General features: G+C 39.0%; 1 protein-coding gene across 1 annotated transcript in view; it reads left to right on the top strand.

Annotated features, from left to right (window-relative positions):
• The window catches only part of TENM3 (teneurin transmembrane protein 3), an 829296-nt gene that overhangs the window by 796674 nt on the left and 14456 nt on the right, over positions 1-18166 (top strand). The window contains 3 exon segments of the mRNA XM_026846573.1: positions 14470-14485; positions 15088-15253; positions 15965-16200. Of these exon segments, the coding sequence (XP_026702374.1) occupies positions 14470-14485; positions 15088-15253; positions 15965-16200 (418 nt within the window).

Genomic DNA, 18166 nt, shown 5'->3' with positions numbered 1-18166 from the left:
ACACATGATAAAGAAAATAAAGTGCCGGTGTCAGGCAGTGGCAGCAAAGCCAAACATCTGTGTTCTGAGATAACTTCACATTTCTGTCAGCGTACATTTGGCTGCAGGAGGACTCTGAGCACCTGTATCTACTCTCCAGCCTTTACATATGCCTGTTAGAGACACAAGAGCAGCAGGTGCTGCTTCACTGCATATTGTGTCCTGAAGTGGAGACAGGGCTAGAAATGCTGATCCCTAACAAAGACAGCAGGTGGAACAGCGCTGCTGCCAGTTTTAAGGTATTCTTACAGTAATCTGTAAATTGGCAGGACTTTGGTAGCGGGCACATTCCCAAAGCATTAGAGCACATCTGTAATATTTAAATGTGCATTGGTGCATCCGCTGCGTATCTTTTTAGGTCCTGCCAAAAGACACAGAAGCACAGCAGTGTGGTACAGAGAGGAATGAGAAACAGTTCGGTTGGGAGGGCATGTGTCCTCGTGAGTTAGCCCTGTCCTATACACTGAGAGACCAAGCACAGCTTCAGATGGGCTGGGAATAGTCATCCATTTCCACAGAGAGTAAATTCGGTGTTCAACTGTGACACATACAACCACTTGTTTCCAGCAGGCGAGTTGGGCCAGGCAGTCAATTTGGGGGATAGTGAAGTCCCTTACTGAAATTAAGGCATCTGCTGGGTACTGCAGGCACTTTAAATCATGCTGGCATTCATACTTGCTAATTGAGGACCTAGAGTTTTAATCAGGGCTGTGATTTCTCACTGTGTTGCCTGTAGTTTTTGTGTAGCCTACTGTGGTGTACTGCAGAAGTAGCTGATGGCTCCTGAATGCATCTTAATGGCGGCGGTGTGATCACAAAAAAAGTGGGTATTATATTCACTATTAAATGGTTGATAGGTCTATAGTTTTCATCATAGGGAGAATTTAGGTACTGTGTGTCATGACGTACTTACTTATTTACTGAGTGTGTAAACAGCTGTCTTTTACACCTGATCTGCTTTCATGCAGACTTTCTGGTCTGAGTTATGTCCAGCTAGACTACAGAGAACCCAAAGGGCAGGCTATTCCCCTCAGTAAGTATTAGTGTTATTTCCAGGCTGCTGTTTATGCACGTGCTAAACAATTACCTCCAACCAATGTCTTGTTAGAATTCACAGGCTGAAATAATTACAGAGAAAGCTAGGCAATTAAACTCACCCCGAATTTGCAAGTGTATGAGGCTTTTGTGGATGCAAAGATAGTAATCTCCTACCCATAGCCATGGTGAAGCACTAATCTGTTTAATTGCAACAAGGAAAATTCAGATTGGACATTTGGAAAAACTTCACGGTGAAGATTTTGGAGCCCTGGAGCAGACAGACAATGATAGTGACCCCTTGTCCTTCACAGATTGTCTTTAAGAACAGATTAGACATCTTTCAGGACTCACACTGGAAGAGCAGATCCTGCCTTGGGGTCGAGGTTGGACCATATGACCTCCTAAGGCCCCTTCCAGTCATTTGTTCTATGGTGCTCTGTAGAAGTTAATACCAAAAATAAAAATTGCATTGATTATGTAAAGTTACAGGGAGTAAGTTAAAAAAAAAAAATCACGGTATTTTTCTTGCAAAACTCCATTCTTATAAACATCCGTCAGGCATCATAGCCGCTTACTTCTTTTTAACATAAAATCCCTGTGCACCAAATTTGTGTCTATATATTTCGCTTTTGAAGGAAAAGTAGATATAAACACAACTATTTTCCCATTTTTTTTATTCTAGGGTCAGCAAACATTATTGTGATTTTGCTTTTCAGTGCTTATGATTTGTAACATTAAATGTGACTAGGATGGATTTCCAGAGGCTTCTGCTACTATTGCCAAAATAGATTGAAACTGTGTGTATCGTATAAGGACTTGTGTGGAGGTGACACAGTATACATGTGCGTATCTCCCTCCTAAGCTTTTGCATATTCAATGTTTGTAGGTAGTGTGGGCTAAAAAATTTTCAGCTGAAGAGTTTTCTGTTAAAAAAAAATGAAGTCTTGTTAAAGCGGAAAGGTTTCCCTCAAACATCAAGCAAGGAATAAGAAATTAGGAGAGGAAACCACTCCAAGTTCCTTGTTCTATTTTAGTAATAACAAAATATTTCAGTTTCATTGCTGGATACATTTTCTTTTAATATCAGAGTTATGTATTTTATTTATTTTATTGTCCAGATTCCTGAAAGATTTCGGAAAGGGGATAGATTTTATATTCCATGGTGAATTTAGACTTTATTCCCACTCAGAGTTAAAACTTTTAGCTGTTAGAATGTCCAATGGACTAGAAATGTCATTTTTCAACTAGCTCCAAGTATAGCCATACATATGTAGTGTTGTTTCACCCTTTGTCACACATCTCTTTAAATGGCAGAAGTTAACGCTGGAGTAAAAATATTGTGGCTTTAGTAATAAAAAGATCAGTCTTTGGAGCCAATTCAGTAATAGCTTTGTTAACTACTCTTGTGCAAATCTGTTTGTATAACTGGAGCACGGATCCAAAGAAGCGAGATCATTTCAGTTGAGATCTCAGTGATTTGAGAGCAGATTTGTGAAAATGATTTAATCTTTTTTTTTCCTTTTTTAGAACTTTTCAGTGAAAAGAGGAAATCTTTGAAAAAATATTGCATCCAAAAAATTGGCAAGCACTGCTCTGGCACATATTAAGCATTTGGACTTGTTTCTTTTCATGGCTTTTTTCCACAGTCTAGATCACACTAACATCAGATCCAAAAGAAGTTTACTTTTTTATTTCATTTAGTCTGGATGCTAATTAATCTAGAGTTTATTTTATCTAGTCTCCACTTTGCCTGAAGAAGGGAAGGCCTGACATACAAGAAATTTTTTTTTTCTACACTCTGTGTTTTTTACAGTGAAAATTGTAAGTACTAATGAATTCTTTACAATATCATATAATCTCTAGTCTGTATTTGTTTACAGACTTTGAATTTTTTTTAATATCTTTGTGGCAAAATGGATTTCTAAGTTCCTATTTTGTTAAGGGCTATAGTCTGCTGATCAAAATTGACACTTTATATTTCAAGAATGCATAATTTTGTAAAGTATACTAAAATTTCTAGTAATTGTTTATCTATTATCAAAGGCCTAAAATCTTGCTGAATAAAAAGACACTAACAATGCGTTCACAAAAAGGATTGAAAATACATGCATACTAAAGCACCAATGGAGCCATATGAAGCTAAAAGTCCTCCAGATGAGGTTTTATAATGAAATTATAATATTAAACAAGGTGTAAGAGTAATCAGCTTAATCACATTCTGTTATAAAATTATGAGATATTTGAGCTGGAAACTATTAACTATAACTGCATATTATGTATGCATAAAATGAACACTGAAATAGATAAATCTTAAAAGTTGAACTAATTATATGCATCTTCGCATTTTGGAAGTGACACTTACTAGCTAGCCTAGATGACATTATTTTTGTGCAGTAGTTTCCATTGTGATTTTGCATACAGATGGCTCAGCCAGGTGCATGGAGCACTTTCTCTGGACCTAAGTTTTTGAAGTATCAGAATTGAACTGAAAAGTCTTGAAGTGCCCCTGTGCAGTCACTCAGTCTTGTAGGAGGTCACGCCTGCCCCCAGCCTGCAACTTCAGGTCTCCATCAAAGCGCTGGCATGCCCACACTTGACAGCCAGGCTTTAAACTCAGCTGAAAATGGTAAAAAGCTCACTATTAATTGAAAGTTTGACAATGCTCAAGAGGGCAAGTTATTCCAGAGAAAAAGCTATTACTCATGATGCTTAATCTGACCAGAAGCATAAGGCAGCCCTCTGAGAAGGTCCCAAGTGTCTTGTTCAGCCCCACTTCTGATTCATCTCACTATCTGGAGTCACGCCCTGAGAGCTACTGGAAGCTGAGCACATGTTTGAGGGGCTGTCACAAGCTGGCTGCTCCCCTTCAGCTTGCTCCACGACTACTTTGTGTAACTTCAGCTGGGACATTATAAGGAAGTCCTTTGGTTGAATTGTTAGCCTGCTGCCCTGCCAGCCTCCTGCTGCTTTGTGCTCCTCACGTTGCTGGAGGAACTGTCAGAGGCTGCTCTGCGAGGGAGGATCCCTCCAAGGCAGGCGACAGCCTTAGTTGTTTAGGCAGCACCTGCTGAGGTTGGGCTGCACTGCTAAGTTGCAACCTGCATACACACTGGTGCTCTTGGCATTCAGGCGATCTCTGACAGCCACACAGTCCATAGAGGTGATTTAGGACAAATGGTGGTCAGCCCAGTGTCAGGCATCAGGGATCCATCCCTCTGCAGTCCCAGACCAGGTGCTTCTGCAGGCTCCTCTGTAAAGAAGGAACCGTTCCTCTATCATACAGCTCCCCTGGAAGGGGCAGGCTGCATGGGCTCTCCTTTGGCCTCCTCTAACCCCTTTGATTACACTCAGATAACATTCCTCCCTTAGCCATGAATTAACTCCAGCAGCCACTGGTTTTGTCTCTTTCCTGCCTTCTTGCCTCTTGTTTTCCTCTCCTTTTAGGAGCAATATCAGCAGGCAGAGATCTGATCCAGACTAAGATGCCTTCTCCTCCTCCCCCCATATTCACTGCCTTTCTTTCATGCCTCTTTTTTGCTCTCCAGACCGTGCCCTCCTATGTTTCCTTATTTTCTTATGTTGTATATTGCTCCTTCCCATGTCTCCCACCATTTCTCTAAGGCGTGTTTGGCTTCCCTGCTTTTTCCTTTCCCAGCAGTGCATTTCTTCTCAATCCCCTGTTGTACCTCTTGACAGCCCATCCAGTGTTTCCCCAGGCACTTCATGCCCTGGGCTCATTTGTCTTCTCCTTCCCCTCCTCCCTCTCCTGCTCAGTTCTTGTCTTCAAGGGAATGCAACAGAAATCAAAGAGAGTGACATTAGCAAGCAGAGCCCTTACAAGTTTACTTTGCTTCCACAGTTAAATTAACGAGCTTTCCAGTCATTCTGGAAAGGTGGTAAAATCATGCAGAATATTAAATCCTTACGATAATATATAGACTAGAAAGAATCACAGGTAAAAATCTATTTTCTCTGCTTGCTGCAGAGATCACCCTTTGCATATTACACTTTTATTAACAATGCATTCAGTGCTGTGGTTTCCTTAAAACTGTGATGCAGAGTAAGGTACTGCCTCTGGCTTGGGCTTGTTTAGTTTACCCACGTATCAGGCACGTCATCTGTAACTGTCAGCATTTGGCAACAAGGAACGGATTATATTTTGCAGTTTTCCTCTTGCTTCATCTTAATGCAATGCTTGTGGAGTCTGACTTGGAAATACTGAAATTTGGCTTGTAAAAAGTCTGTGGAACTTCTGCTGAAAGACAATTTAGGTAAAAGCAAGTATTTAATTTTGATCAGATAAAATTCATCCCCCAATAGTAGTGTCAGCTCACTTTCACTTTTACTGTGTATTAAGAGTTTTACAATTTAGTTTTCATAATGAATATTTCTCTCCCATTTCCTATAACATTTGTTTCTATTTGTGTTCATTTTTCTATCGCATTTATGTTTCAGTAATATAAATATCTAAAAATGCCTAGTCTTCTTTTTTCTCGCAATCTAATTTGATTCTGTTTTCTTACAATACCAGAAGTTTCTACAAAATTGTAATCTGGATTATTTTTCACCTCTAAACAGCATTCTCTGAATGTCTCTAAAAAGCACTATGGTACCATAGTGCTCTTTAGATATTTTAGATTTTGATTTTTTAGATACTTTTATCCTTTTACCATCAGCAACCTTCTGTACCTTCTGCGTTTACTGCTGATGCTTCTTCTTGCTTCATCAGTGTAAAATGTAGTGTAAAATGTAGTGGCTATGAAGTAATTAACCGTATCATTAAAACAGTTTTGTTCAGCTGATTATCATAGTCTTACATTGACTTTTGTGGCATCACATGAGCCCTTGATTGCCAGCCATGATTTAGAAGTGCAGTGTCTTTAATCTTCCCATATTTTATTTATTCAAGCAACAAAAGACATATTCTCTTCATTCTTAACTGTCTCTGAACTGTCTTTTGGAGACTATTTTTGAGATATCCAGTCCTTGCATAAATGCCTCTTTATCCACATTGCCCATCTCAATCCAGCACACAATAGATATGTATCTCTCATATTTCTCTCTTAAAGCACATTTCAGGGATTAGCTGGTTATGTTAGTCAAGATTTGGTGCTTCTCCTCCTCTCAACACAGCACAAATTGAAACTCTAGTGGGCGTAGCCCCCTCTCACCATTTCATGTAGACCTGTGGAGGCAAGGCTGGCTAAAAGGCAGTTAAAACACTTCCCTCTATTCAAACAAGCTCAGTATTCCCCCTACCCAAAGACAACTTATAGGGAAAAATGGCAAGCTGACATGTTCGATTTGTGCATGGACACAAGCTAAAGAATGATGTGGAGTTTTAAACCTTCCCACAGATATATCAAGTACACAAACATGTAACCATGTTTCATGCAACATGCAGTTTCTGAGAGAAGCTTAGTGATGGTTGTGCCTGCTAACCATATTTACTATGTTTCTTGTTTAGCTAAATCATTAAATATTTTTTTTTAATTTCTAACTTCATTTTACTAAAAATAGGTGTTATGATCTCACAATTTTCTAAACTGGAACTGTAACTCAACTTTACAGTAAATTTCATACAACATGCTGTTATATGCTTCAGTCTTGTAAGACTTGTGCTGATGGTGGAGCACACAAACTTGCTGTTTCAGACTCATCCCGGTTAATTACAAAGCAGCCATATTGAAAATAATCCATTAGCAGATATCATTAGATATCAATGTGAATTTTTTTAGAGAATGGTAGTGTGTCCCCTAATAGCACAGAATCACAGAATCATCTAGGTTGGAAAGGACCCTGGAGATCATCTAGTCTAACTGTTCACCTAGCACAGTTCCCACCTACAGCAGCCCTGCTATCAGTAGAATATCTTATCTAATAGACATTTACCCAGTTCTTCATTCTTGAATGTTTCCTGGTCCTTGTCCTTACTAGTCTAATAAAAGAAAAACTGAGAAACCATTGAATAGGTAACAAAATAGCACTACTGGACACATATCAACATTATTACATCTTAGATGTATGAGAAAGGAACCAGTGCTTGGATTTCTGTCAAGAAAATAAGCATGTGATGTCTCTGTGGTTTTGGAAAGCATTTAGAAGTAAGGATAGTTCAGGAAAAAAAACAGTATTGTTCCTATTAATGACATAGATGTCTTGCATTGTCAATCCAGTCAGCTCTGTTCAGGCTTCTGAAAGTAGCCATTTCACTTCTGGCTTTAGCAGAGACTTAATAATAGCATTTGTTCAGTTATTGACACGTTACTATTCTTGTACTGTGTTAATTTTCTTTGTGAAACAGAAATCAGGGAGGCTATAGCCAAGCTAGCTCACTCTCCTTTACATTCACTTCATGGGGGGCCTGGTGTGGTGAGGGTAGCTCCGGGACTGCACATGAAAGGCAGCTTTTTATTTTCAGTGATGTTGTATTCAAACACACGGTCCTCATTTTCAAGCCTCATCAAGAGATTTGGTCTTCCTTGATGTCCCCAGTGAGGCCAGACTGATCAGCTCGGTAGGGAGCCTACAAGGCACATGCAGCTGAAAGTCCCACCTAATTCACTCTGAAGAGGGGAGAGTCTGTCACTTCTGCAGCCTGCATTGGTTGGGTGTGACTCATGCTCCAAAGGAATAAAGGTGTTATTCTAAATTAACCATAGAACCTGAATCTAACAATACTTGTTTACTATCTTGGTATTCCACTGTCCTAAAAGAAAAAACATACACCTATATTATTTTGCTTTCCTTTTGCTAAATTTGCTTTTCAAACACAATGCATTACCTTTCAAAATTAAAAATAAATAAAAAAAAGAAAGAAGAATTAATGGGGAAAAAGCAACATTACAGCTTAATCTGTGAACAAAACGTCTGGCCAAACAGACCAGCCTTACATCCTTTCTTCACTAAAAGCTTATGCACTCAGTTCTGATACTGTAAGCAGACCTTACAGCAAGGGACAATCTGTCATACAAAGTATATACACACCAGCACTCCTTTTATTTGAAAGCCCATGCTCTGGTATTTATATCGACAAGGCACACAGTTTATTTGCACGGTAATAGATGAGCTAAGAAGGTGGGGGGGAAGTGACACAGAAGCAAACCAGCAGCCCCGGGGAACCCTGAGATTAAAGACATCATGCGCGGGAAGCTGCTGCGGGACTCCATGCTGGCTCGGCACATTCTGGCAAAAACCAGAGGCTGGCCCCTGCAGACCCCACAGGGCTCGGGGGCAGCGAGTTCCCATTAGAGGGAAGTTGAAAAGCTGGGGATGAGTGTTAAGGTCTTGTAGATAAAAGCTTGGCTACCATAATTTAGTCTCATCTTTGTAAGGACAAGCCCCCTTCAATTGCTCTTGAATTGCCTGCACTAGGCTCAAAAGGGTACGAGCAGCTGAGGTGTGCCCCTGGTCCGGAGAAGCTGCTCCATCCCCAGGTAACACGTCTCATTTCAGCCACACCACCTCCATCCCACTGCGCATACACCAGAGTTGTTCTCCCTGTTCTTCAGAAAGCACCATCGTTATTAGCGCTATTTATTTGTGCAGGTTCTTGTGCTTGTAAGGTGTGGGTCAGAAATGCAAGCTATGAAAGAATTCTTGGTTTTGTGAATCCTTAGGAGAATATCCATGGCAGGCGCTTACTGCAGCAAAGAGCACAGTGTGGGAGAACAGCAACACCTTACAGCAATGAGTGAAAAGTTTGTCAGCCTTCTGGCAAAAAGTAAAGAAGCGGCCCTGGCATGATAAATTCATGTATTGCTTCTTTCACTGCAAAGCACCGCTGCCCCCAAATACCTGTCTCTGGAAGTCATTTTGGATTAGGCTGTGAAGGTGGTCAATCTTAGTGCAGCACAAGCACCAAACTCGCACTTCTTTGCCTGGTTGTGCAATGAAGTGGAAAATGAGCATCAAAAACTTCTCCATACAAAAGTGAGTGAGCTATTGAGAGGGAAGGTGTTGATACATTTTTGTGAGCTCCCTTCCCAACAGACACGTTTCCTGCAGTGATTTTCGTTTAGAGTGCGCCTGTTGTTTTGCAGATGAGATATGGCTGTCAGGAATGGCCTAGTTAGGTGAATTGTTCACACATCTGGTGCGCTGAATGCCAGTTTACAAAAAAAGACTGAAAACTATCCTTTTAACGTTATGACAAAATAGACACACCAAAAAAAAGCCTCAAAAGATGCAGTTATAACAGGAGAAAGTGAAAAGAGAATTGTCAATCACTTTCCAGTTGAGGAAATCTCTTCATTAAACCTGGGCTGAAAAATTCGACCTGACCACATTGTTAAGATAAAAGACCATTACCTGAATTATTTAACCAGCTGTGCAAACAGTTGTATAAGACTTTCCCTGATGAAAATAAGGATAAAGACCCTTTCACCATGGAAGGCAGCCATCAGATAAAGGAACTGGAAAAGCAGACCAGCTGCTCAAATTTAAGCTTGAGTCATCTGACACTTGGTTGAGCAGGACAGAGAAATTTAGTTGATACTAATACTTTTAATATCCCTCCAAGCCTCTGTGGTTTTGTGAGTTTGCATTTTCTGCCCAAATTCCATTTAAAAAACAAGCAGATGGATAAATTCCTGTCCAGAATTGGACTTTGGTCTGCAATTTACTTTAGCTCCTTGCTACAATCACTCCTGAACCTATTTTCTGTAATTCCTGCTCATCCACTATTTTCTCAGAGCTAGGCACAGCAGAAAGGTAAAGGAAGAGGGAAAGGGAAAGAAAAAGGAAGAGGGGAAAAAAAGTACAGCAGGAAGGAGAAAGAGAAGAAGGGAAGGCAGCTTCTTTTTTCATATATTTAAAATTCTGTAAGACTGGAAAGTATATTGAATTTTTTTCTCATGCTTAACAATATTCCAGATAAGAACAAAGGAAAAACGCTAGCTTTCTTAGACAATAGTTGGGGGGTTTTTTTAAATCCACTTGTCATAATTTACAAGCCTACAAACATACATCAAATTGTCATTTATGACACATTTGCTTCTTTCCTGATAAGCAAAACAGTATTAGCAAGACATACAGCTATCTTATTGTCTATGGTTCAGTTTTTTAAAATACGTTGTATCTCAAAAGGAAATTACAGTTTAATATTTTGGGTTTCCTGATATATTCGTACTGTGAATTAACAAGTAAGATGCTAAACCTTTTAAGATAGAAAATACACTGTGTGGAAATAAAGGAATATGAGCATAATTTCAATTAATATTATTCTTTAAAAGGCAGGTTATAAATGAGTAGCTATGGATCCACTGAAGTGTGTATTTCAATGAGACTAAAGAATAAATGCCCCCAAAAAAGGAGAAATCATTTATCTAGCCGTGCATCTGTAAATTATTTTGATTCTTTTCATTCTTATGAGGCTCGTGCAGTCACTCTTCAGACAAATAAAAATCAAAAATGCTTATCAAAATGAGGAAGGCAACTCTGAAATGAAGGGGAAGAAATAACAAATTTCTTTATGTTTGTCTTTCCTCTCCTTCAACAATCTGCATAATGATTAAAAATGATCAGAAGTAGAGCTCCCAGTAAGTTCATGTGCTCTGTTCTAAACCAGTGAAGGAGAGCTCCATACAGGTGACAAAATCATAATAAAAAAATGATGTTACATAAACTACGGTTTTGCTTTCTTTTGATCAGCAAGATAACTATTTTGTTCCTGGTTAGCAATACAGTGATACCCTTTCAAGGTGGCTTCTCTTTAGGGTAGTTCTCCAGCTGTGAATTCACTATTTGTAAGGGACTAAATTTGCAGTTTGCTATGGGAGGCTGAATACAAGTGAAAGACCGTATTTGCAAACCAGTGCTCTTCAATGCTAAAGACAATGGCCCTCTATGTAAATGTGAACTTAATGGCCTCAACAAGCTGAAGGAGACATTTCATTGCCATCTTAGGACAGATATTTCAGTATGTGTCAACAGGGTGAGTACACACCTAAATCAATAGCATGCTGCACTTCTGAAAGTCAACTTTGAATCTTCTGTTCTCACCTGCCAAGAAGCAGCATCTCAGTAGATAAGGCTTACGACAAATACTTTGAAACAAGTAGGGTAATGTTCCATAAATTTTTTCACCACTCTTGATAATTCAAGATGCATAGAGAAAATGCCTGCTGTGTGTTGAGGGAGAAGAGAACAGTACCTTTCATTTTACTGTCAAAATTATACATGTCTATATTATGAAGTGCATTCATGCCTCATTTCTCTATTAGAGTATCCCAACTAGTAGTATAATCTGTAACCAGTCTTTAAAGAAATACATTATACATATTTGCATTGTATGTCTTATTTGAAATGTGAAGGAACCAGAGTGCCTTGCTCTTCAACCTGACATGTTTACAATAGCAAAAAAAAAAAAAAAAATTACAGAGTTTATTTTATTAAGGGAATGTGCTGCAGAGGTCTGTGCAAAAACCTTATCAGTCATAACTTAGCAGTTGGATTTAGCAGCAACCTTTACTACGCACTTCATTTCTACAGCTCCCTATTTTATGATGAAGTAACCTCTGCAAGCTGGGGTTGAGCTAAATGTGCTCCAAACTAAGACATAATGCACATAAGAAACAAGTCAGAAATAAAGAAAGTAGGGCATTTCCATCTGTGACAAGGCTTACCAGGAAGTTATCACTGCAAAGTGAAGTGCCCTACATAGACTAGAACAGAAAATGGTCTGGGAAGGAATGTAATTAAAACTAAAGGAGACGAACAATGGAAGAGAGACTTCCAGGAGGTGAGGAGCAAAAGGTCAAGAATCTGGGAAGCTGATAATCATTATCTCTGAGAAATACTCAGTGCAGAAGGGAAAAACTATCTGGCAGTGGCAGATCATCCTAAAGAAGAAAAAGAATTTGATCTAAGGGGAACTTCAGCTAGCTGTGGTGGCAGCTGCCCCTGCTGCTGTCTTCTGCAGTTATTGACCAAATACGAAGATTGTTACGTTAATGTGAATGGAAGTGAGTTGATGGGATTAATGCACATGAGGTCATGCCCAGTGAGCAAGTTTCCGTTTTAGACTCTTGAAAAGTTTATGTGAGACTTCTCTTGAGGAATTGGAAGAGATTGGTTGAACAGCTTTGCTGTGGAGCCTGGCATAGGATAAAGATCAGAGGGCTTCACGGCAACACATGTGCCTCAGCTTGTGTTTGGATGAGAAGATCAAAGAGGCTGTGAAATGCCAAATATAGGCGCTCGCCCTCTAGACTTTAGATCTCATTGCTTTTAGGGCAATTTCAATATTAGAACACTAGGCAGATAAAAGAAATCTCTCAGTCTAAAACTGACGATTGTGGATGAATAAATTCACCTTGGCAGCAGAATGCAAGGATATTTGGATGTAATAAGAAAAATGGCAGAGGAATGCCCAAAGGTATAAGTGATGTTGCTATGCTGAGCATTGATAAGGCTTTCATTGTGGGCAAAAAGATATCAAGTATAAAGTAAGTTTAGTATTCAGTGTGCTGTGAACAAAATGAAGGACACATTACAATCCATCATAAAATGGAATGTGTAGTAGCTTGTGGAAAGACCTATTTCCCTTCTTTTTGTTCTGGCTATAAAAGTATGAGAAATCCTATTCGTACCTTTCAGGTCTCAGTCACATTTTCTTCTTGCACTAGGATGCCTGAACCAAGCAGTCATGGCTTTTAAGATTATTTCAGCTTTAAAGTCATGTTTTTAAGAACATGAGTGTGTAGCATGATTTTTTGCTGATCTTTGAACTCTCCCCCACTGTAGTATTAATAGCTGCTTATCTCAGGTTCATGATGCACTTTCATGTATTTGTGAAAGAAGGGACTGGTTCAGGAACTATAGGCACGGAGTCAGAAAATAATAATGTGGAAGCAAGAATGCATAAAACAAAAATAGCAATGTTCAGCGCTGCATACTGCAGTGAAGCCACACACTGTACTGAATACTAGTGATGTGTAGCATTTGCCAACTGAAGTGGTATACTCAGAAATATGATAGTTGATCTCTCACAAATATTGTGATTCAAAGTGTGAAAAATTCTTTTTAGGGGGAAATCTTACCTTCTGCAGCTTTAGTCAGAAGTGTTTGAAAGACCAGTACTTGGCTACTGGAATCAAAGGATGCAAGTAAATCCCAACAAAGTAATTTGGTACCATTTTCAACCATAAAGCAGAAAATAGAAAAGGATACTTAATTGTATAATATACATTCCCTGGGAGTTGAAAAGGGAAGTTGTGCATTAAAATAAAATAAGATCATAGAACTGAGGAATGAGACTGAAGGTCATGAATAGGCTAGAAGTCGCATTCATGCACAGGGAACATTGGTACATTTGTTTCGGTCTCTCGCATAAATGCAGTATCTCAGCTTGCCAAGTCCCGTATGTGAAAAAGAGCCAAAATTAGGGCTAGAAACACACTGGAAGAAACCCCATTATCATCTTGAAATGTACTTAACTTCAAAAAGTAAGTTTCCCCACTCGATTTCCCTGGCTTGCAGTATGGTTTCTGATTTTTAAACATTCTTTTCTTTTTCCTGTTGCTAAGTGAAAGTCTTATATAAACAAAGGAAATCAACTGTGTTAAAAGGATGGAAATGACTGTATGCAAAAGGCTGTCAAATCTACAGAGTAAGCAAACTGGAAAGAAACATTTCTTAACCTAATCCTTTCAGTTACAGCAATGCTTTGCAGTACTCATGCTGTTCAGAGAAAGCGTGTTGTGGGTTAAAACTGTTTGGAATTAATTCTCACAATTTAAGGAAAGAGTTTCTGTAGCTTCAGTGATATGCATGGGGTTTTGGGGGTGCTTTTTTTGGTTTTGCATTTCTTTCCCAGAAGGAGCAATTCTGATGATAATTGTAAGCATTAAATGTCTAGCGCACTGTGAGGACCTGCAGGGTCACGTTCTAGTTACTTTAACAGACTAAAGCTTCCTTCAGCTTCCCACTACACCGTCTTGGGAGAGGGATGGAAAACTTGTGACAACAAACAGGTCATATGTGGGCCTGGAATCACCCTTTGGATACTTGTTTCTCTCTGTTGCAGGTACAGGCTATAATTCTAAAGGAGGAGCCTCAGCTGAACTTCTAGGCTGACAAATCCAGGCTGTAGTACTGGAAGAGCTAATCTTAAAGACAGTTTTATGACCTGAAGCTCACATAATGCTTTACGTCTCTATACTGTGACCACAGTGCATGTTTGGATGTGAGCATGGTCTCGGGTCTTGCACAAATGGATTATACGTAACACAGCATAGAAAAATACATGGTTTAGAGGTCATAGGCCTACTTCAAATACAGAAATTCTATCTACCTATTCATATTAAATAGATGTAAAGCTGATGGTTTAAATAAATGTCAATGGAGCCAGAAAAAAAAGTATCCCGAGTGGCTTATGCCACAGTTCTCAAGCTATGATACACAGGCAGTTAAGGAGTTATATATGCTAGGTGTTCTGATTTCCAGCTACAAGCAGCTTAAGTAGATTAAATATTACCCCAGATTCTTTTCTTAATAATACAAGAAATGCTAAGCACTCAGGAACAGGAGGGCAGCTGGTCTGCATAATCATTGAATAAGGAAAGGCCCAAGAGACACTCTTATTACAATATCCTTTTTATGAAAAATTTTGAGGATTCCTACAATAACAGTAAAATCTAGTCCAATAATAGGGACCGAGTACAGAATGCTGCTGAATTTAGCACCAATAAATATGCTTTCTTTGAAATGGTGAATTAGATGTGCAGCAGGATCTGGTCACACTTCAAAGAGTAATATGCAGAGCTGAAGATCCATCTGTTTGCTCTTGCTATCACCATTGAGGCTCCTGTATGTTAAGCAGTCTTTTGACTACTTCAAAGCACGTTTGAAGTCTTTGCTGTGCCTGTCCCATGCACAAAAAAGCAAACGTGCTTTAACAATATGAGTAGCTGGTATTTTTGTTCATTTTACTTGTAAATGAAAACAATTTGTTCCTGCTATATATCATTTCTGGACTCTTTTTTTTTTTCTTTTTTTTTTTTTTTTTAGCTATGACGTCTAACAAACGTTACATTCCCAACTGGAGTTGTCACTAACCTTCATGGGGAAATGGAAAGGGCCATTACAGTAGACATTGAATCATCCAGCAGAGAGGAAGATGTCAGCATCACTTCCAACTTATCATCAATTGATTCTTTCTATACCATGGTTCAAGGTACTGTAAACAAAAGATTTCTTAGCAGATACTGACCTAAAACTGTTTTCTTATGGTACAAGCAGCTCCAATAGGATGCATTAGAGGGAAACATTAGACACATAGTGTTTGGAGGAAAGGGTGATACATGCATGGTTTTATACATACATAGAAAGAACTGGTCTGGGAAAGATGGAGTTGCAATGAAAGTAGAATTAAATATGTTTTCTAACCAAATTGCTTTTGTAAACAGCTATGGGAACTAGTCAGAATACCTACTTTGCATTAAAGGGGAATCTTGGAAAGGAGAACGAAATGGATTGAAGGGGAAAGAGGTGAAGAAATTGTGTGATGTGAGATTTTAGCTTTAAAATGGCATGTGACATCCCGTCAGCCGTATCCTTGAAAAAGTCAGTAGTCATAGTAATCTTAAGATTAGGCCAGAAATGCCTAATGAAACAGGAGAAAACATGGTTTATGCCAGTCCAAAGAATATACTCCGAGGGTGGGATTTTCTTAAGTGTTTAAGCAACTTGAAGATAGGTCCTAAAGGCATTTGTGCTCTCATGCAATACAGATATTCTTACTAATCACACCCTGGGTGTTCATTACCATTGGGTCAGTTATGTGAAGTCAAGATGTTACATGCACATATTGCCTAAAGTGTGCAGGATAAAGGCAGACTCTTAAGCCATGTAGGTAATCTGTGCTTTTCTTTTTTCACATTTTCAGATCAGTTAAGAAACAGCTACCAGATTGGTTATGATGGCTCCCTGAGAATCCTGTATGCCAGCGGCCTGGACTCACACTATCAGACAGAGCCACATGTGTTGGCTGGCGCTGCCAACCCAACAGTAGCAAAGAGAAACATGACCCTCCCAGGGGAGAATGGGCAGAACCTGGTGGAGTGGCGATTCCGGAAGGAGCAAGCCCAGGGAAAAGTCAACGTGTTTGGCCGAAAGCTTCGGGTAAGCGCTCAGGCATATGTGATATCTACTGCATTCTCATTATGTGAGAGGAAATGTAAATACATTCCTGTAAGTATTGCTATCCAGCAGCCACAGAATACTTATCATAGACAAACTTACCGTAGAGCTGGAAGTACTTGCTATTATTACTTCATTTATTGGCTGGTTTTCCTTGACTCTTTTCTATGGACTTTAAACTGTTGTTTTTAGCCTGGAATGCATTGGAATGAGTCAGGGTAAAAGAGTAATTTTTTGCTTTCCTTCTCTGTTTTTGCTTCTGGTACTCAATTTACACAACTGAATTTGAATCTTGTTTTAAATTATTCTACCATAAGTTAGCACAGTCCTAGGATTTTCTTTTTTAACATTTAAATTAAAATTGTACTAATACTTATTTATAGTAGAAAGGGTTGAACTGTGTATGCATGTGTACAACATGTTCCTCTAACATATGTCTTTACCATTTTGTTGGCATTTCTTCTTCTTACATAGTGAGTGAAATATAAGTAGGAAGCAAAGTATGATTTATGACAGCCACTTGGTAAAGACAACATAGATTAAGCATTTAAAATTGGGTACCATTTCAAGACTACATCAGAGGTGTGACTTACTATTAGACCTGAATTCAGTTCTTTAAAATAAGACCAAATATCAATGAAGGTAACTAATTTCAGACCACTCAACTTCTAAGAGGTAACTTGCTATTTTAAATCTTAAAATAGTTTATAACCCTTCAGGACAGAAAGAAAGGAATGCTGTCATGCACCTTATATTCCTCTCTACCACTTGATCTGCAAGAAGAATGGATTTTTTCCAATAAGAAAGAATTATTATGTGCAGTAGCTGCTGCTTAAGAACAGCATACTTGTACCTAGTTATGGCAGCTGTCTCACATGGATAAGGAAAAGGAAGCCATGCTTCTGGAGCTCATCTTTGTGGTTCTGGCTGATAGGCATGTCATTACATAGCATAGTGGGATAATGCACCTGCCAACTCATTTGTGAAAGAAGCCCAAGAGAAAATAAAATAACCATACCAATGGTGTTTGGTTTTGGCAGTGTGTCATGTTTTAATCCTGGCTGTCAGCCAAGCACCACCCAGCCACTCTCTCACCCTGCCCCTGTCCCAGGGGATGGGGAGAGAATTGAAGGGGTAAGGGTAAGGAGACTCATAGGTTGAGATTAGAACACTTTAATAACTGAAATAAAATTTAAATAATAATTATAATAACGGTAATAGAACATACAAATGAGTGATGCACAATGCAGTTGCTCACCACCTGCTGACTGATGCCTAGCCCATTCCCAGCTAGCAATCTCAGAGGAGAAAAAAAGCTAAAACCACAATCCCAGAAGAGAGACAGCTTTCCGATCAACCCTCATCTATATACTGAGCATGATGTTGTAAGATACGGAATATTCCATTGGCCAGTTTGGGTCCATTGCGTTGGCTGTGCTCCCTCCCAGATTCTTGTGCCCTGGCACACTAGTAAGACATGGGAAGTTGAAATGTCCTTGATTTCTTAGCAACAGCTAAAACCATCAGTACATTACCCGTATTCTTCTCATACCAAATCCCATACTGAATCTAATGCACAGCACTATTCTAGCTACTAAAAAGAAAAAAAATAGCTCTATCCGAGCCAAAACTAGGACAGCAGTGAAACAAGAGTTTCAGTTCTCAAAAGTGAAAGCAAAATTTTGGCATTCAAGTGCAGAGGTAAAAGAAGTGTCATGGGCAACTTTAACTTGGAAGAGTTAACAGGAAAAAAGGAACAGCAGAGAAAAAGAAAAGATTTAACAAGCTTGATGGGAAAGTGAGAAATTATAGAGTAGGATAAAGTAGTAGTAATTGAAAGTGTATATATAAATGGAAGAAATAGGGCAGGTGGAGAATATGGGCTAATAAGAGAAAAATGCCTCAAAAAAAGTAAACTTGTCAGCAAAGAAAAAAAGAATGGTTTTTG

Source organism: Athene cunicularia (assembly GCF_003259725.1).
Source record: "Athene cunicularia isolate RWA chromosome 4 unlocalized genomic scaffold, athCun1 chr4_part1, whole genome shotgun sequence".
In the NCBI taxonomy this organism is placed as follows: Eukaryota; Metazoa; Chordata; class Aves; order Strigiformes; family Strigidae; genus Athene; species Athene cunicularia.
The sequence above is the reverse complement of the archived record's forward strand: the minus strand, read 5'-3'. Positions and strand labels throughout refer to the sequence as shown.